The 24,203-nt window shown below is 53.1% G+C and overlaps 10 protein-coding genes across 10 annotated transcripts; 5 read left to right on the top strand and 5 right to left on the bottom strand.

Annotated features, from left to right (window-relative positions):
* The first annotated feature begins 98 nt into the window (after positions 1-98).
* K452DRAFT_1390 (uncharacterized protein) lies at positions 99-673 on the top strand. Its single transcript, XM_033535379.1, has one exon. It carries the CDS (start codon positions 197-199, stop codon positions 593-595), a length of 399 nt encoding a protein of 132 aa, XP_033402790.1. The 5' UTR covers positions 99-196; the 3' UTR covers positions 596-673.
* Positions 674-752: 79 nt separating this feature from the next.
* Positions 753-3,509, bottom strand: K452DRAFT_293563 (uncharacterized protein; the record flags this gene model as incomplete). The annotated part of the gene is made up of 5 exons (XM_033541592.1): positions 753-1,943; positions 2,002-2,259; positions 2,313-3,211; positions 3,265-3,429; positions 3,479-3,509. The coding sequence occupies 5 exons, from the start codon at positions 3,507-3,509 to the stop codon at positions 753-755; spliced, it is 2,544 nt and encodes an 847-aa protein (XP_033402791.1).
* Positions 3,510-3,892: 383 nt separating this feature from the next.
* Positions 3,893-6,232, bottom strand: K452DRAFT_347928 (uncharacterized protein). Its single transcript, XM_033545504.1, has 2 exons — positions 4,410-6,232; positions 3,893-4,357 (listed from the first exon to the last, which is right to left on the bottom strand). The coding sequence occupies exons 1-2, from the start codon at positions 5,988-5,990 to the stop codon at positions 4,103-4,105; spliced, it is 1,836 nt and encodes a 611-aa protein (XP_033402792.1). The 5' UTR covers positions 5,991-6,232; the 3' UTR covers positions 3,893-4,102.
* Positions 6,233-7,748: 1,516 nt separating this feature from the next.
* On the top strand, positions 7,749-8,570 carry K452DRAFT_1395 (uncharacterized protein). The gene has a single exon (XM_033535393.1). It carries the CDS (start codon positions 7,987-7,989, stop codon positions 8,530-8,532), a length of 546 nt encoding a protein of 181 aa, XP_033402793.1. The 5' UTR covers positions 7,749-7,986; the 3' UTR covers positions 8,533-8,570.
* Positions 8,571-9,600: 1,030 nt separating this feature from the next.
* Positions 9,601-11,303, top strand: K452DRAFT_323302 (uncharacterized protein; the record flags this gene model as incomplete). Its single annotated transcript, XM_033544628.1, has 2 exons — positions 9,601-10,096; positions 10,153-11,303. 2 exons carry the CDS (start codon positions 9,601-9,603, stop codon positions 11,301-11,303), a joined length of 1,647 nt encoding a protein of 548 aa, XP_033402794.1.
* A 669-nt stretch (positions 11,304-11,972) lies between these two features.
* On the top strand, positions 11,973-12,671 carry K452DRAFT_1409 (uncharacterized protein). The gene has a single exon (XM_033535407.1). It carries the CDS (start codon positions 12,034-12,036, stop codon positions 12,445-12,447), a length of 414 nt encoding a protein of 137 aa, XP_033402795.1. The 5' UTR covers positions 11,973-12,033; the 3' UTR covers positions 12,448-12,671.
* On the bottom strand, positions 12,584-13,141 carry K452DRAFT_217696 (uncharacterized protein; the record flags this gene model as incomplete). The annotated part of the gene is made up of 2 exons (XM_033536307.1): positions 12,584-12,661; positions 12,965-13,141. 2 exons carry the CDS (start codon positions 13,139-13,141, stop codon positions 12,584-12,586), a joined length of 255 nt encoding a protein of 84 aa, XP_033402796.1.
* Positions 13,142-15,302: 2,161 nt separating this feature from the next.
* Positions 15,303-17,954, bottom strand: K452DRAFT_314318 (uncharacterized protein). The gene is made up of 7 exons (XM_033543744.1): positions 17,670-17,954; positions 17,482-17,563; positions 17,158-17,343; positions 16,904-17,109; positions 16,763-16,857; positions 16,157-16,714; positions 15,303-16,100 (listed from the first exon to the last, which is right to left on the bottom strand). Exons 1-7 carry the CDS (start codon positions 17,804-17,806, stop codon positions 15,769-15,771), a joined length of 1,596 nt encoding a protein of 531 aa, XP_033402797.1. The 5' UTR covers positions 17,807-17,954; the 3' UTR covers positions 15,303-15,768.
* A 1,740-nt stretch (positions 17,955-19,694) lies between these two features.
* On the bottom strand, positions 19,695-21,801 carry K452DRAFT_354557 (uncharacterized protein). Its single transcript, XM_033545894.1, has 3 exons — positions 21,650-21,801; positions 20,919-21,432; positions 19,695-20,865 (listed from the first exon to the last, which is right to left on the bottom strand). Exons 1-3 carry the CDS (start codon positions 21,703-21,705, stop codon positions 19,750-19,752), a joined length of 1,686 nt encoding a protein of 561 aa, XP_033402798.1. The 5' UTR covers positions 21,706-21,801; the 3' UTR covers positions 19,695-19,749.
* An 800-nt stretch (positions 21,802-22,601) lies between these two features.
* Positions 22,602-24,062, top strand: K452DRAFT_314320 (uncharacterized protein; the record flags this gene model as incomplete). Its single annotated transcript, XM_033543745.1, has 3 exons — positions 22,602-23,486; positions 23,544-23,736; positions 23,813-24,062. The coding sequence occupies 3 exons, from the start codon at positions 22,602-22,604 to the stop codon at positions 23,845-23,847; spliced, it is 1,113 nt and encodes a 370-aa protein (XP_033402799.1). The 3' UTR covers positions 23,848-24,062.
* Positions 24,063-24,203: the final 141 nt, after the last annotated feature.

Raw genomic sequence — 24,203 nt, forward strand, 5'->3', positions numbered from 1 at the left:
GGACTTCACAAGGAGTCACTGAAGGAGCTAGAGAGAGACTGGGGAAACGGATAATGTAATTTTAGATCTATACTCCGGCTACCTGCAATATATAAAACTGCTAGCTGTTAGTTTAGTCGCCTTATTCGTGAGACGGCAATAAGGTTAGGTCGTGCTTCCACCTATTTTATATAAGGGACTCACCTACTTTCTCGCCATGTCAATACAACACGCCCTCGACTTCACGACTAAAGAAAACTCGCCAATCACGCAGCAAAAACAAACCCTCTATCCTCCCCTCCTCCATCTCTACCATATTCCTCGGCCTACTAAGACCGCAAAAACCAAAAAAAAAATAAGAACATACATCAGCTGGGATTCGCTAGTGGTCACCCACCTAACTACTAATCAGCCGGTTCACAGCTTAAATTTGGCAGAGCGGACGGGATGCCTTGTATTCTGTGACCTATGGTCGTATGTGCTTGTTTACGGAGGCAATGTTGTTTATATACCGCGCGCTTGCGTAGCAAACGGAGTTGTTGTGCTAACGCGCGAAGCTGTTGCATTTGCGCGATTCGGGCCTTCGGCCGTGACAGCTACCTTGGTACCTACTTGACATAAACGCAGCGCTGCCTATCTGCTTGCTTGCTTGCTCGTATACTTACTTACTGCTCTGCTGCCATCATCATTATCATCATCAGCTCGTCGCGTCGTTATCATCAGTAAGCGCTGCCGTCCAGCAAACCCGCGCTCATACTCACTCACTCACTCATTCACTCCGCACTCCGCCCTCCCCCCGGCAGCGACCTCTCCCCACCCGGGACGCTCAGCCGTCCAGTCTCGAGTCCCAACCCGACGCCCAAACCCAACGCCTCCCTTGCAGCCCTCACGACCTCCCTCGCCTGCGCCTGCTCCCTCACACTCTCCCTGCGCACCAGTCGTGCGCCCTCAGCACCAGAATCAGCACCACCACCACCACCACCACTAGCACCATTCCCAGCAGCAGCAGCGGCATCCTCATCCTTCTCCTCGACCATGACCTCGCTGCCCAGGCTCGGGCTCCCCCGCCCAGGGCTACTGCTGCGCCCGCTCCCCCCCGAGTGCTCCCGCCGCATCTGCACGAACCGCCGCGCCGCGGCGGGGTCCGCGTCCGCGAGCGCGACCGGCGTCGCCTGCGACAGGAGTTCGGCGATGGCGCTCTCGCGCACCGACGCCTCGCTGTGTCTGGACTCCCGCCCGGGCCCGAGCCCAAGCCCAGCTTCCAGGTCTACGTCGTCTGGACGAGCGTCGTACGCGCCAGGCGAGGAGCGGTGGTGGTGGTGGTGAGTGCCGTCGGTGCCGGCGCTACCGCCAGCCCTGCCGCTGCCGCTGATGCTGCCGCTGACGCGAGCAGCGCGTTCATCTTTCGACAGCGCGATTTCCGAGAGCCAGCGCCGCGCGAGGTTGCGCTTGACTTGGCCCCAGAAGCTGAGGTCTTCGTGGGGGTCGTAGCCGCGCACGCGGATCGTCTTTTCCGGCTTGAACCAGTGCGCGATCAGCTTCCATTTTAGCCTGTTGATGAGGCCGGGCCGGATGCCCTTGTCGGCGGCCGTTGCGCGCGGCCCGGTTCGTGACCATAAGCTTGAGTACTCTTCGTTCCATTCGTGGAAGAGGTGTTCGTACACGCCGCGCTGCATCGGAGCGTTATTGTCGTAGCCGCGGCCGGGTAAACGGGCGGAAATTCCATGCTTGAAGAAGTACCAGAAGAGGAAGACGAAGACCATGAGCGGGACTGCGCTGATGAAGTACCACTTTATGCTGGGTAAATTTTCACCTTCACCCGCGAAGGTGTCGACGTTCATGCCAAAGAAGCCAACGATGAAGGTGAGTGGCAGGAAGATGAAGGTTATCCACGATAGTCGCCACATGCTTGTACCAAGCTGGAGGGATTGTCGAGAATCGCGGATTTCGACAGATTTGTACATCTGGCATCGGTGTCAGCTGGTGTTTTGACAAGTATACAACTACAGGAAGAACTCCTACCATGTCGCTCAGATTACTGGTAGGCTTGACCAGATCCTCCTGTATGGCGTTTGCCAGTTTTTCAAACTCCTCAGGCGCGCCGACAAGCCACTCTTCCCGCTCGTCGTCTTCCATGATTTCTTTGATCAAGAGTCGAAGCTCCTTGGCAATGTCCAGATGCACGTATAAGAGCTTTTCGACCTTCAGCCATAATGAAGAGTTCGTCCATAGCTCAGGAGCGCGGGATTCGTCGGCCGGGTTGTCATAGATTTTGTCTTCCTGAAGTGCTGTTAGCGTTGCCGTTAAACTTTCACAAAGTTACTTCCACATACCAGTATGCTGACATGCGTCTCGCACGCGCGGAGGTACTTCTCCCACGAGAAGACAAGGGCCTTGAAAATATCCTTCAATATTAGATCCATGCACTCCAGCGACAACCGCTCGTCTGTCAGAATATCTTCCCTCTTAAGATAAAACATTAGGCGCCGCCATCTCGACTCAATCTCCTCGCGTGCTCCAATAAGTGTATCAGTCACTCCGCCAGAATGCGAATGCTCGAAGATGATTATCGTGTTGCCATTGTCCAGAGTTGGGAGGTTCGGAACATAATGATCCTTCCCGCTGTGATGTTCGTCATTGTCATTGTAACCATTTGGCTGCTGGCCATTCTGGTGTCCCAATTTCTCTGCCTCCGCGGCCTCCTTGTAGGGATTGTCAACCTCGGCGTCTTCAGGAGAAAAGGCCAGGGGGTCCTTCTTCTGCACGTACACCGACATCCGCTGCACGAAGACGTCGTAGCCGTACACCGGATTGTCGGACATATCATACTTGTTCAGCTCCATCATCTTGACATTGGTCTCGTCCTGGCCCCTGCCATACATGCGCGCATCGTAGTGTCGTAGATAATCCAGGCCGAAGCCCGCGCGCACCACCTTGCGCCAGGGATCGCGCCGTTGCGGGAACGTCTTGCCGTTCAAGACGGGCTTGCCAGCGCGCTGCTGCGGCCTCTCAAACCGGATCCAGCGCGCGAAAGCCGTCCCAATCAAATCATCTTGTGATGTGATGTTGAATTTCTTTAACAGGAATGCCGTCGCCCAGGATGCATTCTGTACGTGGATTACGCGCATTGCCGACTGCGTGGCAAAGTCCTTGTTCGAGTAGAATTTGCGGAGGCCTTCGACATCATGGAATTCTTGCGCGACAATCTTGCGCCGCCCGTCGGGGGTGTGTTCTGTATATGCGTGAGCTAGTCGCAACGCGACGCGCGGGGCCGACGCGACGTACCTCGACTGACATAGTCGACAAGCAAGACCCTGCCATGCTTCCAGCGATCTTTTGTCCATTTATCATGCCATTCTACTCCAGGGCTCGTCTTGCGGTGCAGCCATGAGGGGCGCCGGCTGCGTTGCTCGTTGTCAAAGCTGTCGTTGTTGCCTGACAATTGCTCGTCTGTAGGCGCGTGTTAGTCTGGTGTAGTGCAATGCTGTGATACGGGTACATGCCTGTGCGCTCTTCCTGTAGCGGCTCATGGACGCTGGTGTCTTCGACGGAAATGGAGGGTGCGGTCGACTGGGTTCGGCGGTGTTGAGGCGGCATGACGACGGGCGCCATCGGCGTTTGCGATCGGCGAGCAGCGGATCATCAGTTCAAGAGCAGGCAAAAATTAATTATTCGAAGAACCCGGCGGCGCTTTTCAAGGCTGTAGCTACAGGTATAAACCACGCGCCGGTGAGCAGTTTGTTGCAGAGCCCCATAGCTATGCGTCTTCTCCACCGCTCGTGACGCGCCCAGCGCGGCTGAGTCTTCTCCGCTGACCAAAGCACCTGCCATGTCGGTCAAGGATGCGGGTAAGCCACTCCTCTTTTCTGGGCCCCGTTTGGGGCCACGGTCTCACGGACATGCTGCTGCACGTGGGGGCCAAGCTCGAGCCTGCCATTAAAGTCTCGTAAAGACTCCTAGGGTATACTGACTATCCATCGTTCCTGATGCGTACCCCTTCCTGCCACCCATGTCCTTGTGTGCCATGTTCATAGCGCCGTGGCTTGCTTGCATCTTCCAAGTCTTGCAGCCTACGGTAGGCTCACTCAAGAAACAACAATCAAACCATGAAACTGGAGTCCGTCTAGTCCGTCTTGCCACCCATTACCTTCGCCGCTTGAACCGCGTTCATCTTCTGCGTCCAGCCCGGCGCAGGTTGGAACTTGCGCACTGTCCGGATCTCGTCGGAGGCGTAGCCGGGAATGCGGATGTTGTAGTTGCGCTCAAGAATGCATTGGATGTCGCGGATTTCTAGCGTCGACGACTCGCGAAGCTTGGCGAGCTTGCATGCGGAGGTGATGACGTTGTCTAGGAAATCATCTGCGAGCTGCAGCATAGCCTAGCGTGCAGGGTTAGCGTGGGCTTCGTCGTATGGCGACGCGCTGACTCACCTCTTCAACTTCAGGCGTCAAGTTCTCGCCACTTGGGCCTTCACCTCCGCCAGTAACTTGTCTCACCAGTTCGTCCAGCTTCTTCTTGCTGAGAACACGCTCACCGTCGCCTTCAAGGTGATATTGGGGATGTGCGGCAATCACAGGCTGGCCCATCATGCCAGGCGCGCCGTTGCTTGGCCCGCCGAGGGTGGGCCTCGCCGGACCCATGTTGACCGGGTGAGGTGACGGGACGCTGAGCGTCTTGGGGATGGGCATCTTGGGGTTTGAGATTTGGTCTCTGTTGCCCATTTGGTAGCCCTGGGCGGCGGGGATCTGGGGAGTGGTGCGCTGATCGGAATATGTGCGCGCAGCTGCCGTCATGGCCTGGCCATGGGTGAGGGGCACGGGAGGCCCAGCGTGTGGCGAGTTCTGGTGCATTGGGTTCATTTGGGCGGCAGTTTGCTGCGGGTTGAGCTGCGGACGCTGCTGCACGGGGGTTTGTTGTTGTTGGGCAGGGGCGCCCTGCTGGAAGGGCGATTGGTTCTGGTTCTGCGCGGGTTGCTGCTGCTGCTGCTGCGGTTGGGTTGCCGTCACGGGGCTCATAGAACCACGGTTGAGCTGCTGTCGCGCTGCTTCGACGGCGGGATTGTTCATGACGGGCGGTTGTGGCGGCTGCGCCTGCGGCTGGGGCTGTGGCTGGGCTTGCTGCGCTTGCTGGTTACCCGTGCCTCCTTCCGTTTTGATCTGTGGTTGTTGGGGTGGCGCGGCTGCCGCTGCCTGTTGCGCCTGTTGCGCCTGTTGCGCCTGTTGCGCCTGTTGCGCCTGCTGCGCCTGCTGCGACGGCTGCGACGGCGCCGCTTGCTGCGGTTGCGTCTGCGCCTGCGCCTGTTGCGCCATGTTCTTGTACTGGTCCTGCTTCGTTCGGAAGTCATTGATGAACCTTTGCGCATTCTGCCACTGCGTCTCCAGCGCCTGCTTCTGCTGGTGCCACTGCGGCGGCACCTCCTGCCCCGACGCCTGTCGCTCCTGCGCCATTGCCTGGATTTTCTTGACCTGAGTCGACAGCTGTTCCGATCGGGCAAGCGCCGCCGCGTAAGTCGACCTCATTTCCTTTATCTTGCTTTCCGCTTCTGGTGTTCCCGAGGCTATGTTGGGCGGCAGCGAGTAGCTGTAGCTCTGCACATGCTGCATGATCTTGGGCGCAATCTGCTGCTGCGATGTTTGCTGTCCCGAGGCCTGGCTTGCTTGCTGCGGCTGCGATGGTTGTTGCTGTTGCTGCTGCTGGCCCGGCTGTCCCTGGCTTTGTGGTCTAACGCCTCCTTGTTGTTGTGCGTTTGCCGCGCCGCCCGTCGCTTGTCGTTCTTTCCATTCTTTAACCTCTTTCCCCATCTTTTGTGTAAACTCCATCAGCTTCTGGGCTGCCGTCCTATACTCCGGACTTTCCTTGTCATGCTTCTGGAACGTATCGTACAGGTTTGCGACTCCGCGTGTATAGTTTGCCTTCTGCTGGTCGTTCAGGTGGGGAAGCGTCGCAATCTGGTTCACTCGGATTCCCGGGGGGAAATTCCTGTTGCCGGCGCCAGTGTTCCCACTCATCATGACTGGAATTGGACGAGGCGGATGGATGCGTTCTTGGTCGACCAGGCAGCGGCTGTGCTGCGTGGAATCTAGGTGGATGTCGGGCGCGACTGACGCGTATGACAGGTATCAACGCAACGTCGTCGGCGAGGCAGACGTCGAGAGACCCTAGCGAAGGCAATGCAAAGATGAAGCTGGGCAAGAGCAGTTGGACGAGGCGACTAGCTTTCTGGGCTTTGGGGTTGCAGTTGATTGAAACTTTTGGATAGGGTTGGCGGTCCGCGACCGTCGGAGATCGGTCCCGCGGATGCCCGTCCGCATCATCGCCGCTTGCTGGCCTCACCTCAACCGCTCGTTCGCGCTAACAATATCACTTCTTCATACCAAATACTTTCCCACGACAAGCTATAAATCCACCAGGGATGCTCACGAGTTGTTGTAATCATAGCTAGGAGCTTTGTTAAAGCTTTTGTCTCTAATTGCTTTTCATCCCATCATGATCAGAATCAGAGCTCTCGCTCACATGACAAGTGGTTCTATTAAACGAGGGACAGAGACGCTGGGGCTCAAAACTATTGTTTACTGTGCCACCTTGTTCATATCCTATCACACCTCATCGTTGCCGTTGCTAGCTTAGACGCTGGTGCTTTATTATCGTTCATGGATCACCCAGCATTTAACTTATTGTCGGTACCGAAACTGATTAAAAATGCAAGAATAAGGCGTAGCGGTGCACAATCGACCCCCGGTTCGACGGATCTAGCGCACTGTGCCTTAGTATTACAAGCTACGTCAAGACAAACGTCATATGCCTATGGGCTGAAGTGCGCAATATGTTCGTCCTGCTGCCGTTTGTGCTGTGCCAAATAGCGGTGGTGAAAGCTTTAGTCTCGATAAAGGAATCAATCAGTCGATGAGGTTGAAGTGAGCGTCGAGCTCGTGGAGTGGCATGAGCAGCGAGTGCAAAGCTAACAGTTTCTGCTCCAAATAAAGTAGAGCAATTTCGTCTTATCATGGTTGTACAGCATAACTAATGCATCTCCTTGATTGGATCTTCATCGGTTTTCCTCTCTTTTTCGTGGATCATGTAGGGAATGAAGGTGAGGCGAAAATAGACTGATTCTTCAAAAGGAAAAATGGTACATTGCATTTTGGCGTTTCGCAACTAACGTTGTTGCGGTGGTGACGGATAGCATGACGATCCAGTACCGTGGTTGAACAGTGACTTCTATCGATTTGAGTGTGACCTTGCGATTATACCGCACCGTGAAAAGGCATAAAGTAACCAATCGGTACGGTGTATGCAGGCAGAGTTTAGGATTATTCGGGAACCGTTAGTTATTGGCCCCGTTGGTCTTTGCTTGATAACGTGTTAGATTTGCAATGCGGCACAGACGGAGCCCCCAATGGAGGATCCTGTTGGCGTCCCTCTTTTTCTAGAATCAATAGAATTACGAGCAATATCCAGACCAGTGTCCAGGGGAAAAAAGGGTCCGCAGCGGCGGCAGCTGCTGCTCATGGCGCTCGGCTGTGTATGTAACTGTTGTATCTACGGTGAGTGCCGAGGTCTCATCCGGGCGGGAGCGAGTTAATATCGACGCCCGCACGGTTGGAGAGACTTCGTATCGGCGACGTGGAGCGCACACACAGGCACATAAAAAAAAGGTTCGGCATACGGAGCATAAGGTTCGTAAATTCGTATAGCGTTTTCTGCGAAGCACGAGCCCTCACGACTGGAGCGGCATGCCGAAGCTGATCAACGAAGAGCAGCAGAGTTAGCGCCGAGACCGATGGCGTGGGACGATGCAGTCAACGAGGGCCACGGACCGATTGATCGTCGAGAGATGCATCTGCGAAACAGGCAAAAGCAGGAGCCACGGATGGACGTAAGGTTGGCTGGAAGGAGATAAGGATAGACTTAAGGTGCGAGCCAACGAATTAAGCTTGAGATGACGACGAGACCATCTCACCGACAAGTCGATCCGGCAACGGTGCGACCAACTAAAAGCTTGCCTGGATGCATCATGGCGGATACGAGACGGTAGCTGTCGCAATGCTTTTCCGTGGGCGCACGCAAGCACGCAAGGCAGCCGGCACGCCTTGCGTCTTGGTCGGAAGGTTTTTTTCGTGTTGTGTCGCCAATGGACGGCGGGGATTCGTCTGCGGCGTCGTCCATGTGCCACCATATGGCTGGCTTGGCGGCAGAGGCTGGGCTCAGGCTAGGCCGTGGGGTCCAGCTCACTTGCGCGACCCTGCAGGGCGCCATGGAAGCCGGCGCTGGAGCGAATACGGATTACGGAGCAGGTGGTTGCGCGGCGCGGCGTCCACAGTCGTCAGCCCGTCGGATTTTTGGGTCGGAGCTCGGTATAGTGGGCGAAATCACGCGAAAGCGTTTTGCTTGGCTCCCTACCTTAATTCGCGGCCGCCCCCTTCGGCGCGACGCCGGCCTCGCTCTTGGCTCCAGCGGCATCTTCTGGTTGATGCAGATGACGATGATGATGCTGCTGATGATGATGAAGTCAGCGCGCGTGCAACACAGTCTTTCTCCCATCTGCACGTCTGACGGCAGACTATTAGTACAGTTTGTTGTTGTATCCATCCGCCCATACGAGTATTTGTACGTAGATACGAGGGTGCCGCTACTCCCGCTCGCGAGTTATGCTTAAAAGAACCCTAAGCAACCCGGCAGGCTTGGCTTGCGCCACCGGGCTGAACGGCACACATCGGATCGTATGACAAGCAAGGGAGGCGTTTTTTCGTCGACAAATTGTGGATGAGGGCCCGTAGGCTCCGTGGTTCGGCTGGAGCTTACGTGGCCCCGGCAGAGGGAGACTTCAGGAGTCGGGATTGCAATGGCTTGGCCCCAAGAAGCGAGATAATGTTGGCGGGGGCTTGGCTGCAGTCAAACTGACACTCGTCGGACCCGCGCGCCTCCCTTGCGTCGGATCTGGGCAAACTAAGCATTAAGCATAGCTGGGACACGCGAGCAAGTTATCGCGCAGCTTGGCTTGCTTGTTCGGCGCTTGGCGGGCAGGAATTAAAGTTAGTGTTAGAGCAAACGCTTAATCGGGCTGCTGCAGAGCTGACGAGAAAGCGGAGCTGAATCCTTCTTCTTCCATCCTTCCCTCGCTGCGGCTCTCTGATGACTGCCTGACCCAGCCACCGGCCCCGAGCTAAAATAAAGCTGATCCACCTCCGCTTGCGCCACTTTCAGCAAGCCAAGGCCGATCCATTCTCCAGGCAAACTAAGAAAAGACGTTCATTCCCTGACTAAGGCCTCGACCTCCCGCCGCTTTTTCCAAGGCCTCAAAACCTTCTCCCTTCTCCGCGAGCTCCACCACCGAGCTCCGAGACGCGTCACTCCGGTAAGTTGCAAGCCTGTCTCTGCGCCCGTTTCAGATCCGCCTCCTCCACCCCCAACCCGGCACTTGCACGCGTCGGCTCCATCCACCCTCCCCGGCCCGCCCGAGCTCCACGTTTGGTTTCGACGCCGGCTAACCCTCCAGCAGTCGGCCTAACCGAAACTTTATATCCTTTGTATCCCCGCCTGCCACACTCCCAATTTCGCTGCTACTTTCTCACTCTCACCCCCCCCCCCCCCCCCCCCCCCCCCCCACCTCCACCACCCACCATGGAGACCTACCATGGTCATGTCCGAACCCCGGCAGACGCCATCATCCTCTTCGAGGCCTGCCGCATCGGCCAGCTGCCCCGCGTCCAGCGCCGCCTGTCCGAGAAGGAACGCCAGCAGATCAAGTCGGGCTCCGTCTTCGTCTGGGATGAGCGCGAGGCCGGCATGCGCAGGTGGACCGACGGCAAGTCGTGGAGCGCCAGCAGGGTCTCGGGAAGCTTCTTGACCTATCGCGAGATGGAGGGCAAAAGAGGTGGAAACGGCTTTTCCGCACCTGCCTCGTCGGGTAAGAAGTCCAGCTCCAAATCCGACACCGGATCGGGCAAAGGCGACTCGGACGAAGATGGCCCCGACGGCTACAGGTATAAGCCTGACGGCCTCATGAAGCAGTCGTTCAGCATCACCACATCAAATGGCCAGCACCTTCACCTTATCAGCTACTATGCTCGCTCCAGCCCTACTTCGCAAACCCTAATGCAACCTACTCAGGACCCTAGTGAGTCCACTGGCGCCGTCGGCCCATTTTCTTTTGTGCTAACCAAAAATCCCAAGGCCTACGTCACATCCGTCCCGCCAAGGGCATGTACCCAGAGTCATCTGTCAGCGAACAGAGCAATGTCCCCGCAGTCACACGAGGCCCAATGCCTGGCTCCCCTTATGCACCAGCGCCGCATCAAATGGGTTCGCCCTATGGAAGACCCGGAGCAACGCACCCCCACGGCTACATGCCGCCTCCCGGGCCCTGGCCACCTACTCCTCTGGGTACCCCTCCCCACGTCTACTCTCCATACTACCCTACTGCAGCTTCGCCCCCGGCGGGCTACATTGCTCACTCACCTCACCACTATCCTCCACCTCCATATGCCCACCCTGGCTATCCCCAGCCGACGGTTTTTGACCGCCCGCCTCCGCACATGACTGCTCCGGGTCTCCCCCCACCGCCTCCAGCCACGACTCCGTATTCGCACCATCTCACTCCTGTTGCACACCACCCGCCGAACCTTTCTCCTCGCGTCCAGCAGGCTGCCCACGTCGGACACCCGTCAACAGCGCCCGGTCTTCCTCCGCACCCTTACGCTCATGTTGACCCTGTCCTCAACGCTGCTCAGCAACATCAGGCTCAGCAGGCTCAGGCACAGCATGCTCAAGCTCAGCAAGCCCAGGCTCAGCAAGCTCAACAGGCGCACCAAGCCCAGCAAGCTCAACAAGCCCAACAGATTCAGGCCCAGCAGGCGCACCAGGCACATCAAGCACACCAGGCGCACCAGGCATACCAAGCCTACCATGCGCAGCAGGCACAGCAGGCACACCAGTCTCCTCCCGCAGTTGGACTGCAGCTTCCTCAGATTAACGCTTCTACGACGTCACCACCAACTACCAATGGCATGCACAAGCCGCCTACTCCTCCCGCACCCGTTTTAGCACCCACTCCTTCTGTACCCGCGGACGTATCGCGGCCACACACGTCCGAAGCTCTGCCCGCTCCAGAGACTAACGGCACAGCGCCGACCAAGACTTTCCCAAGCATCCATGCGCTCGTCAACGGTGCAGCAGACAGCGACAACAAGGGTGATGTCAGCGTCAGTAGGCAAGGCAGCCGGAGCCCCAACAGCCAGCTCCAGCACGTCAAGGAGAGGAATGCCGGGTTCGGCGAAGACTCGAAGGCTCTGCGGAGTCTTGACAAGGCCTTCATGGTACGGTGAGATTGAGAGGACGTAAAAAAACAAAAAACGCACAACGGTTACGATGCGCAAGCACTTCATTCGGTCGTATAACGACACACAAAAGTCAGGACCTCCAACAAAAAGGGACCTATGCTACTTTTCGGCTTGAACATGTTTTTTCTCTGGCTTTTTCGACAACAGCACCACAGGGTCAGGCGTAGATTGGGGGTTTGGTTCTGGGTTTGGGTTTAAGGACTGCATCACCACACACAACGGTTGCATTGGGATCGGCGTTCTCTACAGAGCCCAACCAAGGAATTTGGGGGCTACACTGGGGATTGGGTTTTGTGATTTCAAGCGTATTGGCCGGGGCGAGCTCGGCTGGATTGAGCTGGCTGGGCCTGGGCTAAATGGGACAGGACGGACGGGATTGGACTGGATTGGATTGGACTGGAATGGGTTTTGGGTGAAAAAGCCGGCGGTGTGCCATGCGGACTAGGAACCTGGCACATCACTTCGCTGTGGTCTGGGTTTGAGGTTTGAGGTTTGAGGTTTGAGGTTTGGGGCCTTTTTTGCTTGTAGTATATTCGCTAGATACCATTGAGCTTTCTCAAGGGAGAAGCTCTATAGGGCGTCGGTGGTGGGATGTGCATGGGGGCTGCATGCTGCAATTGAAATATCTTGATATCGTGCTTTGGTGCATACAAAATCAATGTGTTCGTCTCTGTTCTGTTGATAGGATAGCGTCTTTCTTGTTTCTACATGATACATGGACGTCTTCTCTCTCTTTCTCTCTCTCTCGCTTCCGTCTACTATACTACTACAGGCAGACAGATACCACCGCACCACCGCACCACCACCGAGCCCAGGACAACAAAAGCAAAAAAAGCAAAAAAGCAAAACGCAAGTCCACTCCGCTTCGCTTCACAATCGCAGTCGCAGTCAAGCGCGCATTGGTCATTGGTCGTTGCTCGTCGGTCATGCAGCACGGCACGCCCTCGTACAATACTCCTACAGCTCCGGCTCCAGCTCTAGCTCTAGCTCCACTCTTCGGTCTCTCCGCTTGCTAAGCAGCAGCAACAGCGGAAGAGGGTTCGCGCCGAGTTGCCCTCCTCTCCCCCCTTCCTCCTCCTTCTCCTTTTCCTCCTTCTCCGCCGCCGCTACTGCGCTCTTTCATGCGTAGCGTAACATAACGTACGAGACAACTCTCTCTCCACTCTTTCGTCCATGCTGCCGTTGCGGCTGATACGTGGACGATACTTTTGGCGTCGGACCCTCTACACCGTACACCCTACTACCTACAAAGGCTCCTCCGCGCCTTACAGCTTCGCCTCCTCCTTCAAGCTGCCGATCTTGAACTTGGGCTGGTACTTTTTCAGCACGCTCTCGTTGTGGTACTGGTGGGGGGAGGGGTGTTAGCTTGGCTTGGCTTTGCGTTCGGGAGGGATGGGATGAGTGGGGCGTGTCTTTGTGGTTGGTGGGTTGGGTGTGGTATGCCACCCAGGAAAGCCTTTGGTTGCTAACGAAGCTTTCTTATAGCTACGCCTTCTTATCTATGCCCTTCCTACTATTTCGCGACCTTACGACGACGGTGGCGCTGCTAATGTATATGCACGCGTGTGTATGTGTATGTGTATGTACGTATGTGTGTGTGTGTGTGTGTACGTGTGTATGGGAGTAGGCCGTGCGCGCGTCCTTACCTTCCAGAACTGCTTGCTGGCGTCTTTCCCACCGACGCGCTTGAGGATCTTGGCGCCGCCGGGGTGTTCATCGACAAAGTCGGCGAGCGAGTAGACGTCGTTGTCGATGATGATGTAGAGGCCGTTGTCGACGGAGGCGTGGGCCGCGACGTCTTTGGCGGTTAGGGTCTGCGACATTGTTTGGAACTAGAGTGGAGTGGAGTGGTGTTCGGAGTGTGGGAGCAGGGATGTGTGTGTGCGTGCGAGTGAGGCAGTGATTGTTGTGTGTGGTTATGGGTGGTGGTAGGTAAGGTAGAACGAGTGCCGTCGTCGGCATCTGGAAAGCTGGGGTGGAGTGATGAGCCGAGGTCCAGATGACGAGGAGCAGATCGCAGCGCTCCCATTGGCTCATCTGGGGCGCGGGCGGGACGCGCACCGCCTACGTAGTTAAATCCTCAGCTTAATTTCATGCTTCTTCAAAGCGGCGGAGACGGGCAGCCGCTTCGGCAGCTTTTGGCGAAGAAGGGGCCGCGTGTCTCAGAAGCCGCGTACGGATACGGAGGACGAGATTCCATAGTAGCTCGGGCCTGCTCGGCGTTTGACCCTCCATCTCTCTCATCTCTCATCTCTCTCTTGTCCGGCCACCTATATTCCCGTGTTGTTCCACCCTCCGACGCGCGATCGTCCAGATAGTTACACGTCGGGCCAGATAAGCTCGCCCCGGCTTTAGCGCGCTTCAGCACATCCCATCCCTCCTCCCTGTCGATCCACGCCCCAAGGCAGATTCCGCCAAGTCATGCCGAGCGCTGTCGGATTTAGCCAGAATCGCGTCTACCTTCCCCCCGACCCTGCCGTCTGCCTTCCTCTTCTTCTTCTGCTGCCGCATAACGGGATCAGCGCCTTGAGCCAAGCCTCGGTGTCCGCGGGGCGGCGTCGAGGCGCCCGCTGATCGTCGCCCGCGCGACATTCGAGACCGCCTGGCTTAGTTATGAATGTGGACGGAGTGCTTGCGCGCCGGATGCTTGCCCGTCTGTTCCGCGATGTGACCGGGGGCCCTGTGCCGCGTTCTGCTCTCCGTGCGTATGGCTTGGTTAAGCTTTTCTGTCGTGGGACGCCTGCATTACGACCTCGTACCTAAACCCTATCTTGGGGTCTTCCGTCTCGTAGCAGAAGATCCTCTGGACAGGCGACGTTTTTGGCTCGGCTTACAGTACGCTTTTCAGTGTTCGGCTCTGTTTGGCATGGCTTTCAAATCGGATCCTAACGACCACATCCCGGGGACTACCTACTCCATGGCATTATATTACGCGCAACTGCGCAGACTCGGAACTTTCGTACAAGCTGGTTTCCCGCGTCCTGTGCAGCTCACTCACTCTGTCCGAATCACTGCTGACACGGATCATCGAAAAGGGCTCCGGACTTGCCTAAAGCGATGGGCATCTCGCTTGAGCGGCCGCGGTTACAAGTAGAAGAGCAGCAAGTACAGGAGGGTCTTGGCAATGCAAGCTCGGCTAGCTGGAGGCCTTTTTCTGATAGCCTACACGGCAAGGCTTGTCGGTACCTAGTTATACAATACCCACGCTGCTCCCGGCGTTTTTGGGCTTGGTGGTAGGGATTCTCCGATGTCGAAATCCCCGTTGTTGTCAAAGCTGGCGGCTTACCGCTTTTTACGGGGTAATCGACGCGTGTATCCCGGAGAAATGCTTGCTGCGGTCAGCTCATGCTCACGGTCTGTGGTGTGTCGGCCTCTGTTGTTGTACCCCTTTACTTTCGATATGTGGGCGGGCTATAGGGGGACTTGGACTTCACTGACGGTGACTAGATAAGCGGTATTCTCGGCTGAACACACCGCTTCGCTGAAAGTAACTGTCTTCTTTGAGCCCTTCTCTGTCTTCGTTCTGTCACGAAACTCCGTCTTTCCGCCAAAGGGTTTACTACCTATAGCACCGGCATTTCACCCACGGCCTTATTAAAGCTGCTGCGGAAAACCAACCAACCTTCGCGCTATTTACACGTCCCGAGAAGCAACGCATCATTCCCAGACGTGAAGGGACCTTGTCGCCATGTCCTCAACATGTCCATAAGCTTATGGTTTAGCGACTTAGGCAATAAAAGAGGAACACATACGGTAGCTCACGGTCGTGAGCTGACGCCGTTTACTTCCTCGACTACTCTTTATAAGTAACAGTAATAAAAAAATACAAGCACATACGACCATAGGTCACAGAATACAAGGCATCCCGTCCGCTCTGCCAAATTTAAGCTGTGAACCGGCTGATTAGTAGTTAGGTGGGTGACCACTAGCGAATCCCAGCTGTTGTATGTTTTTTGTTTTTTTAGTTTTGTTTTTTTTTTAGCGGTGGAGGTGGGAGGAGGGGGAGGGGGAGGGGGAGGGGCGCTGGTTGCGTTTTGTTTTGGTTCGGGGGTTGTAAGTTGTGTGGTGGCTAAGGTGGGTGAGAGAGGGGGGTTTCTGTAAAGCGAGATTAGGGCGAATTTGTTGTATCCTTTTTGTGCATGTATGAACTGCTCTTTGTGCGGATGTAGGGGCCTGTTGTTATGCTTATATGTAAGTGTGGGCATGAGGAGAAGCTTAACAATTATTCACTGAAGTCGATCACAGCTAATCTAACTAAACGCCTAAAGTGCTTTATTAGGAAAAATACACACCTATTGAGGGCTAACTGAAGCACACAACGTCTGCTTAGACATGCCAAAAACGAACGAACCAACGCCTGGGAGGGGGAAACAGGGCAAACGCGCTGCTCTAAATAGACCAACCCTTCATCACCCCCAGCCACCATTCCACCAACGAAAGTGAAACCACATCACCACGTATGCCTCGTCACGAAGCGCAGCCCACCGTCACCAACTCTTCCGTCCGTGACCAACAGCCGAGCAGCTCGCGCCAAGGGCGTGGGAGCCAGTGTCCCCTCGTCGCTTGCAGACGCCCATGGCTGGATGTCGCCGCCGTGCTCCGTCGCGCTGTTCCCGGTACGGGACTGTGATGGCTTTGCGTGTCGTTTCCACCAGCGCAGCGGCTGCTTTTCCGGCTGTTGTGTGTTGTTGATTTGGTGCGAGGGTGGGCTGTACAGCGGGAGAGGGTAGCGGGTTGAGTTGGCTGCTGCAGCGGCGGCCGCGCAGCCTATGCACCAGTTCTCTGTGTGGATCAGTGTTTGAGGATACTGTGGTTCAGGGCCGCGAGGATTGACGTACCTTGCGGGTCTTTCTTCTCTGCTATCAGGGTTGCGGTGAACGTGATGATGGTCCACAGTGCGCGCAGGATGACGAGGTCGGCGAGAAGAACCGCGATCATGAATGAGGATGTGGACTTGCGGGTTGGGATCTGGCAAAGATAGCCCGAGAATATCGTTGACGGCTTGATGGTTGGCCTTCCACGAATGTGCTTAAGGGCATTATAACTATCGTTTGCCAGGCTCAGGCGACCAAGAAGCTCCGTGCTGGGTCCATAAGTACCTAATTTGCGCGTGTATCTTTGTAGCAGTTGTTCGTCGGCTATAACGTTAGGCTTGTCTTTGTTTCCTAGGTCGACTAGAATAGTACTGTAGAAGGCCTTGGCTAGCATGTCGTTGACCCTCGCGGTTTCTTTCATTTCTGCCAAGGTTAGGTTGGAAACGGGTCCGCTTAGAGTCTCGGAGCTTTTCGCCCATTCATCCCACATGTATAATCTACTTTCTTTGTCGGTAAACCATATGTTGGTGTTGAAGAATCTGTCGTCCTTTAAATCTGTTACAACAGAAGACGGTTGATAGTCTACAATAATCAGTCATCGCAAGGGGTTATGCTGGGAAATCGACTAACTCAGCGTTGACTTCCCGACTTTTATAGCAGTTAAGTTTGCCATGCGGTTGGAGAGATTTGTTTGAGACGAAAAAGCGTGTATACTGTACGCGACCCTATATCCTATAAGCTTGGTAGCTTTGATACAAAACGAGTCCTTACATGAGAGACTCTGCCCACCACATCGCCGCATCGGGGCTGTTACTACGAACAAACTTGCGGTAAACTCCCACATCATTATGCTGTTCTTGTGTTAAATGTCTGCCGTATGTACCCTCGTAAAATTGTGAGACATTTATGTTGTACTCCACGGTCAAATTGAATAAAAAGTTGTTAAGTCCGTTGGATATAGAGCAAGTAACACCTCCCTACGCGGTTGTTAACCAGGGGTATTTCGGGCTTTATTCTTAGCTTACCAGTAGTTTTGGAGCGAATGGCTCTATTCCCGCACTTTCACTTTCCGAATCAAAGTTCATTTTAATGCTGTGGATATAGCAATCCTTCAGAGTGTTGTTGTGGTATGTCAAAGATGTCAAAATGGTATGGTTGGTTGTTTCTATGTTGTTCAGTGTAAGGGAAACCGAATTTGTTTGTGTAAAACGCTATTATGAGTTAGCCTCACTTCATTGAATTACTTAAAGTTTTTTACTTTGCTGTGTTCTGATTTGCTGTACTTCACAACTCGGCGACAACTTCTTCAATCTTAATTGCTTGAACTTCGGATTCGTTTGATTACACACCTTTGTGACCATAGCAAACAATGGCTTGTCGTACCACATCTTCTTCGCCATGGTACCGTTCGGATTTGTAGTATAGGTAAGACTAGAAAATTAGTTATAAGCTAGGTTTTTTTTTTTTTTTTTTTTTTTTTTTTTTTTTTTTTTTTTTTTTTTTTTTTTTTTTTTTTTTTTTTTGAAAACTGCCTTACCGGAGTTCGTAGCCATCCACCACAGCAGTGAAAAATGATAAGAACACTGTGGCAAGAATGAAGAAAATTATGAGCGAGGGAGTAAGGTAGCGCCATGGGAATGGCCGAGAGACCGAATGGGCGAAGCTGAATGCCATCGTCTTGATTTATGAAAGAAGCCTTTTGTTGAGCTTGGTAGGCAGAGCGGCAGTTTCTGCTATATAGCTATGAGACTGAGCGTTATCTACACATACGTTCTAGACCACGACAACAGAAGACTCATAGACACCTATTCGACGGACCAGGGCAGTAAGCGCTAAGTAAAGATGGGCAATCCCGGACGAGAATGCACCGGCTCTTTCCAGCTTAGTAAACAGTCCGTGGGTCGCCTTTTGGAAGCCCGTACTGCCTGTACGCCACGTCAAGGCTATGTGCATCGAACAAAAGTCCACGGCTATGTTTCATACAATTGTCACCATATCAGTATACTTTTACGAATCGCCGGGCCTGATGCCAATATTTACCAACCTCTGTTCACAGAGGTAAGAATTATACGCATCAACCAACACCGTTCACCGGCATGCACTTAAAAGAACATTTTGTGCTGGGTAACACAGACAAAAAATATTCTCATGAAATGCAGCATGGCCGATTGGCTTCTTCTCCAACATGTGAAAAAAGAAGAAGAAAAAGAAAAGCAGCAAAAGAAAAGGGAGGCGGAGGGGGTAAACAAAAAGGAACTCAGGAAAAATTTTATGAGAAAATAGTGACCAATAAAAAGAAGATACATAGACCTTTTCAGAAATAGTAACATTTGTGCGGCAAAGTCCGGGACGGATTTTACGTAGGTCAGCCCAGCCCGCCTTCCCGGACGCCATAGTGAATTCGCAATCAGTAAAAGAATGTGGAGTGTAAGCCACTTTGTCGTAGACGGCTGCTGCCGTATTTTCGCAATGGACCATAGTGCCTACAACCAAAAGGCGCCAAAAAGTACTAAACTACAAAATATAAGTAGATTATCACTCCGATAGAATGCGATATACTCAATATGATAGGCTCTTGTGACAACAACTGATGAGAAACCAGCGTTTAGATTCAGCAACAGGCGATACTTGTAACCAGGTCAACCCCAGTATCAATGTCGCGAGTGTCATCCACCAAACCCATTGTCCGAAGGGGGCGTGAGACGCCGGTCAGTCCAAAGCCGCAGCTGAGACTCAAATACCGATCCTGACGAAAATCCAGACGGCATATCAAGATCGTGGCTTCGCCAAGGCGTCATCTCGTGGAAGATTCCGGGCTCTGCGCAACCTTCCACGTGGTACTAGCTGATATAGTGCTAGGATGCTTCGGCTACTCCAATTTTGATAAGTTTTTCACTTAGCAGGCTAGCTTTCTTAAACCTTATATACACTCCCGTGCGCCCGGCTAGAGCGCTTCGTGTTGCTGTTGGTTCCTGGATGAACTGTGTCAGCTTTGTTGCGGCCTCGGTCACTGTGCGACGTGTTTCCGACCTATTTCTGTTGCAGATTCTGCAGATAGAAGTTCAACCATAAAAAAACTTAGCCCTGAACCCTTCCTTAAGACCGCCTGGACGTTCAAGAGATGTACGTTGTGGTTTGGTGTGAATTCGGCTGGAGGTTGATGTGACCGTTCGGCAGACTGTTTTAGATGACGGTTTGCGGCAAGTTATATACAATTGTGCAAAAAAGATTAAGCACATACGACCATAGGTCGAGGAGAATTGGGCATCCCGTCCGCTCTGCCATACACAAGCCTCGAACCGGCTGATTAGTAGTTAGGTGGGTGACCACTAGCGAATCCCAGCTGCCGTATGTTTTGCTTTTTGCTAGATCTGAATTCTTTCTTTTTGGTCGATCCCAGGTTCTCATGTTTTGCCATTTCGCCATCAAACATGGTGGATTGGGTGAAGGTTTATAGATGACTGATTTGAAGCGTGACTGTGAGAGGACTCCTGCTAGGCAAGCAGCAAGCCCACGACACGAGATACACGAGAAAGATATGGCTTAGGACATTATGTGAACAGGTAGTTCTCGGTTGTAGGTCTCTACTGAGGAATCTAGGACACTGCTAATCTTTTCTACTCGTCGAGACTAGTAACCTTTATAGCCAGTTTGTAACCACTCACAAATGGACCCCACTGCTTCTTCTTCCCAAGCTTTTCCAGTTTATCAATTGCATCACCCACCGCCTCCGAGTCCACCGCTTTCAGAATCTTGACAGTCAACTTGACTTTGTCCCCGTCATCTCCACGATCAGAGATTTGTATCCTCGATGCAGCATTCTGGCTTCCATTTGCAATGTTGCCCGCAGGGTAAAGCACGCCGATGACTGCTGCAACCCGGCCCAAGAACATCAGCCACCATCTGATGTCGTCTGGGAGCACTTGGATTAGCCGGTCGTAGAGCTCCAGAGTAGCTGGGTCCAGGTCTTTGCGGCCGCCGTGCCTCTCGCAGAGAGCAATGGCGAAAGCGGCACGTTCGTGGTGGTCAATCCCGTATGTCCCGGCCAACGGACCGGTGATTGTGCACTGCAGTGCTGAAGCGGCGCGGATGTCTTTCGGCAGGGAAGAGTGGAAGTACAACATTCGGGTGAGCGAGGAGAGGAACGAGTTGTTTCTGAAAATGGGATGCGAAGGTGCAGACTTTGATTGGATGGTAGCCTTCTCGAACAAGTCGACAATGTTGGATTGGTGCTCTGCGTTTTGAGGGATCTTTGACGAAATTCCAATGAGGTTAGTTGTAGCATCCTCCAATGGACTCCTTGAGCGAGTTTCGTTCGAAAGTTGAGAGAAGATGAGACCTTCTCGTACGCCTCCTTGGCAGAAAAAGACGTCTTTGATAGAAGGCAATGCTTCTGCGGCGCAAGAGACGAGGCTCGCAACGGCTGGTATTTGGGAAATCCGACGCTTTGATACGCGGTGCATCGTCAAAGGCTCGTCTTTTTCTGAAGTATCCTGCAGCACGCTCAGGATTTTATTGGTGTTGTGGAAAATGCTTGCTGGGACGCTGAACCCGTTGATTATGGGGATTGGATATGGCCGCACGGGGTGTTGGTCCATGAGCGCGAACCCCCATCCTCTGAATCCACCGCCAGACAGGTAAAGGTTGAGATTGTCCTGTTTTTGTGCCTTTTTGAGCTCTGGATGAAGCTCCAAACTCTTGTAAGCCATTTTCAAGCTCTTGATCATTTCCTCCTATTTTTCTGTTAGCTGCAAAGCTCTTTAGAGTGAGGCTCGTGGGCTCTTACTCGTGGTGGAGGGTTCTGGGTCAGAGCAGCGGCACCATATGGCATGCTGACAGCCGAAGGTGTGGTGTGGACCTCGCCGTCTTTGGTGTAGATCCAAGACAGTTGAGTACTGCCTCCGCCAAGGTCCATACACAAACCACGAACCTCCCGTAGACTGCTGGCAATGCCGTAAGCACCAATCTTCCCTTCGTCCTGCTTGGACAAAAGCTCGACAGTCCAACCAGTGGCCTTCTTGATCTCCGCCTGGAATTGCTCGGAATTTTCAGCAACGCGCGTAGCTTCCGTAGCTACCACTCTGATGCGGGTCTCGTCGACACCAAAGTCTTCGCAGGTCATCTTGAAGCGCAGAAACGCCTGAACAACCTGCTGGATTGTGTCATCCGGGATGGGCCTTCGCTCGCCGTTCTTCCATTGGGCATCATACAGAGATATTCCCACTCGCTCTTGATGCACTGTTTGGAGAAGGCGCGCGATATTTTGGCTGAGGTCAGTTATGGAAAATCGGATTCCATTGCTAAATAAAGTAATGCATCAGTAACGGACCTGTACAAGCTCCGTAAGGCTATTTTCAGACGTAGAAAGAAATTTGCCGAGCAACGGAAAAATTATATGACAATGCTCTTGCAAACAAAGGAAAAGAGAAAGAACGTTTGGGATATCGATCCTCACCTGTCGAAAACAAGGAGGATCACAGGATAGGTATCTATGAGGCTTGACAGAAAGGTAAATACCTTCCCATATCTACAATGGCTTCGTAGCCATGGCTCGGTGGTGCGCTGTCCGTCATGACGTAGGTCTTGCTTGAAATCGAAGCGTGCGCTCGCAGGTTGTCTTTTTCGATAAGCTGCGTGATGGAGGTCGTGGAGCGATGCGCTGATGCTTGAGCTTAAGAATAGCTTGTTGGATGTTTGGTGTTTGTTCCGAGGCTGATGGCGATTTAACCAGTGTTGCTGGCCAGGGTCTGCGCCACGCCCCACTACCGACTGCGCTTACCCAAACTCAAAGAGGAACTTTGTTTTCACAACGCCAACATCACTTATCCAAACCGCTCTTACTCGCCCTGTACATATCATCGAGCGCAGATGCAGGTTTTTATTGTCCTCGTCGAACAAATCTGTACAATTACTAATTTCATGGTCGGAGACCCTGCTCTATAGCTATCTTTAGCAGGTGACGTATATTAATTCTATAGATATTCTAAAACAAGCAGTCCAAGTTCAAGGATATTGTTTTATTCCTGTTTTTTGTAATGCATATTCAGGTAAAGACCGTCTGGTCAAAAGCCCTAAATATTTCTTGCAATTTCCGAGCGATGCAGTGCTTAATGGAAAAGAGCTCAGAGCCAACACTTGGTTGACAGGTCTGAGAAGTCCACGTTTGTTTGCTTTCGTATATGCGCGCATGCATGCCACGTGTACGGCGAAGGCATGCTGCATGCCTGCACACGAACCGAAAAGTGTTAAGAGCATGCGAGATTGTGGCATTACACTAACCATGTTAACACCATTTGATCACCACTTCCTAGTAATATTAAGAAAGCGCTGGAAGCTACTGGTAGAAAATAAGAATTAACAGAAGAAAGGCCACGCTAGCGAGAAGCTTTTCCAGGTTATATAAGGGCTCTCCCCCCAACAACAATTCAGTCTACGGAGAACTCGACCCGCCTGACCCCGCGGCGGAAAGATGGCGACCGACAGGGAGCGCGATTTCTTCGCTCGATTCCAAGATTTCAACCTTATCGAGTCCGCTTCTCCGCTAGACAACTTCAAGCTCCTTGCCAACAAGCACAAATGGAGCGCGGGCTCGAAGAAATGGTGCAGCAAGTGGTTTGCTTGCTTCGACTCTCTTTACAGTCCCGATCCCTCGTACAACAAGTTCTTTGACAACTTCGTCAACTTCATTCCCGATGATTCAGTTTCCGACTTGGAAAACTTCAACACTCTTGCGAAAAAGCGCAAGTGGGGAGTTGGTTCTAAGACATGGTGTCGCAACTGGAAGGCCTGCTTTGGTACTGAGTACACTCGGACACAGAACACCACTCCAACCCCAAACACCCCGACTCAGTACACTCCAACCATAACTCAATACACCCCGTCTACAACTCAGTACACCTCGACCCAGTACACTCCAACTTCATCCCAGGAGACTCCGACCCAGTGCACTCCGGCGCAGGACACCACCGATTCCCAATCTTGCGACAGCTACGATGAAGTCTTAGACTTCAAACCTGATCCTCGTGCTGCCCTTGCAGTTGATTTCGCTCGACTGGCGACCCAAACCAATCTGGCACAGGGCACTCCCATTGGTCAATCTCGCAACAGCTGCTACGATAAATTCCCTGGATTCAAGCCCGACTCTCATGCTTCTCTTGCTGATGAGTTTGCTCGACTGGCGAAGTTCAACGGCTGGAAGAAAAACTCCGATGAATGGCGTGGATACCGTGCCATGTTCTATGATGAAGAGTTCACCCTCCACTTCGGCTATTTTGCCAGCAATCTCAATAACTGGCAGAAATTTAGCAAGATACTGGATATGCCTATCGGAAGTTCCATCACTCAATGTAAAAAGGTAAGCGAAGAATCCTCTAGTACATTTGAACTGTTGCTGACATAGTACTGTATATAGAACCTCAAGGATTCTAGAGTCTACTTCAACATCGTCAACGTTGTCAATCATATGCGCAACCCTGACAAAGTCGAACTGATAAGGTTCACAGACTGGAACAAATTTGTGGCGTACACCATGAACGGACATATCTACCCACTGAAGGCAGCCAAGGGGGAGAAGTTTCTGTGCCAACTTCTGCAACGCATATTCGGTAAGCTAATTATCCAATTGCATATCCCCTTGCAACTCCAAAAGACACAAAGAAATGGTAACTGACGAATGTCAAGGCTGGTCTAATCCCAAGCGTCACCAGCGCAACTAATCCGGCTTTCCCTCAAGACTGACTAAGGAAAAGTCAAAAGAGGATATGCTGGATATTGATGGAAGAGCCACCTGTGCATGCGGTATGCTTGGGTAGGAGCACTAGGTACATGCACCGGTCGACAAAAAAGCCTCTCCTGGGATTAATGCGGTTCAGTGATAGCTGTTTAGATCGCTTAATTGACGAGACCAAAATTTTGAGTGGATATTGAAGACAAACAGACCTTAAAACAAGTGATATCCCTTGCATTGCTAGTCGAGTGCAAATCCGCATCCGCATTCCCGAGCAAACCACGCCAGGGTCCATATAGGGTATTTAGACCGCGCCTGGCCGGATAACTACACGGATCGTGACGT

The sequence above is a fragment of the Aplosporella prunicola genome, assembly GCF_010093885.1.
Source record: "Aplosporella prunicola CBS 121167 unplaced genomic scaffold K452scaffold_1, whole genome shotgun sequence".
Lineage (NCBI taxonomy): Eukaryota > Fungi > Ascomycota > Dothideomycetes > Botryosphaeriales > Aplosporellaceae > Aplosporella > Aplosporella prunicola.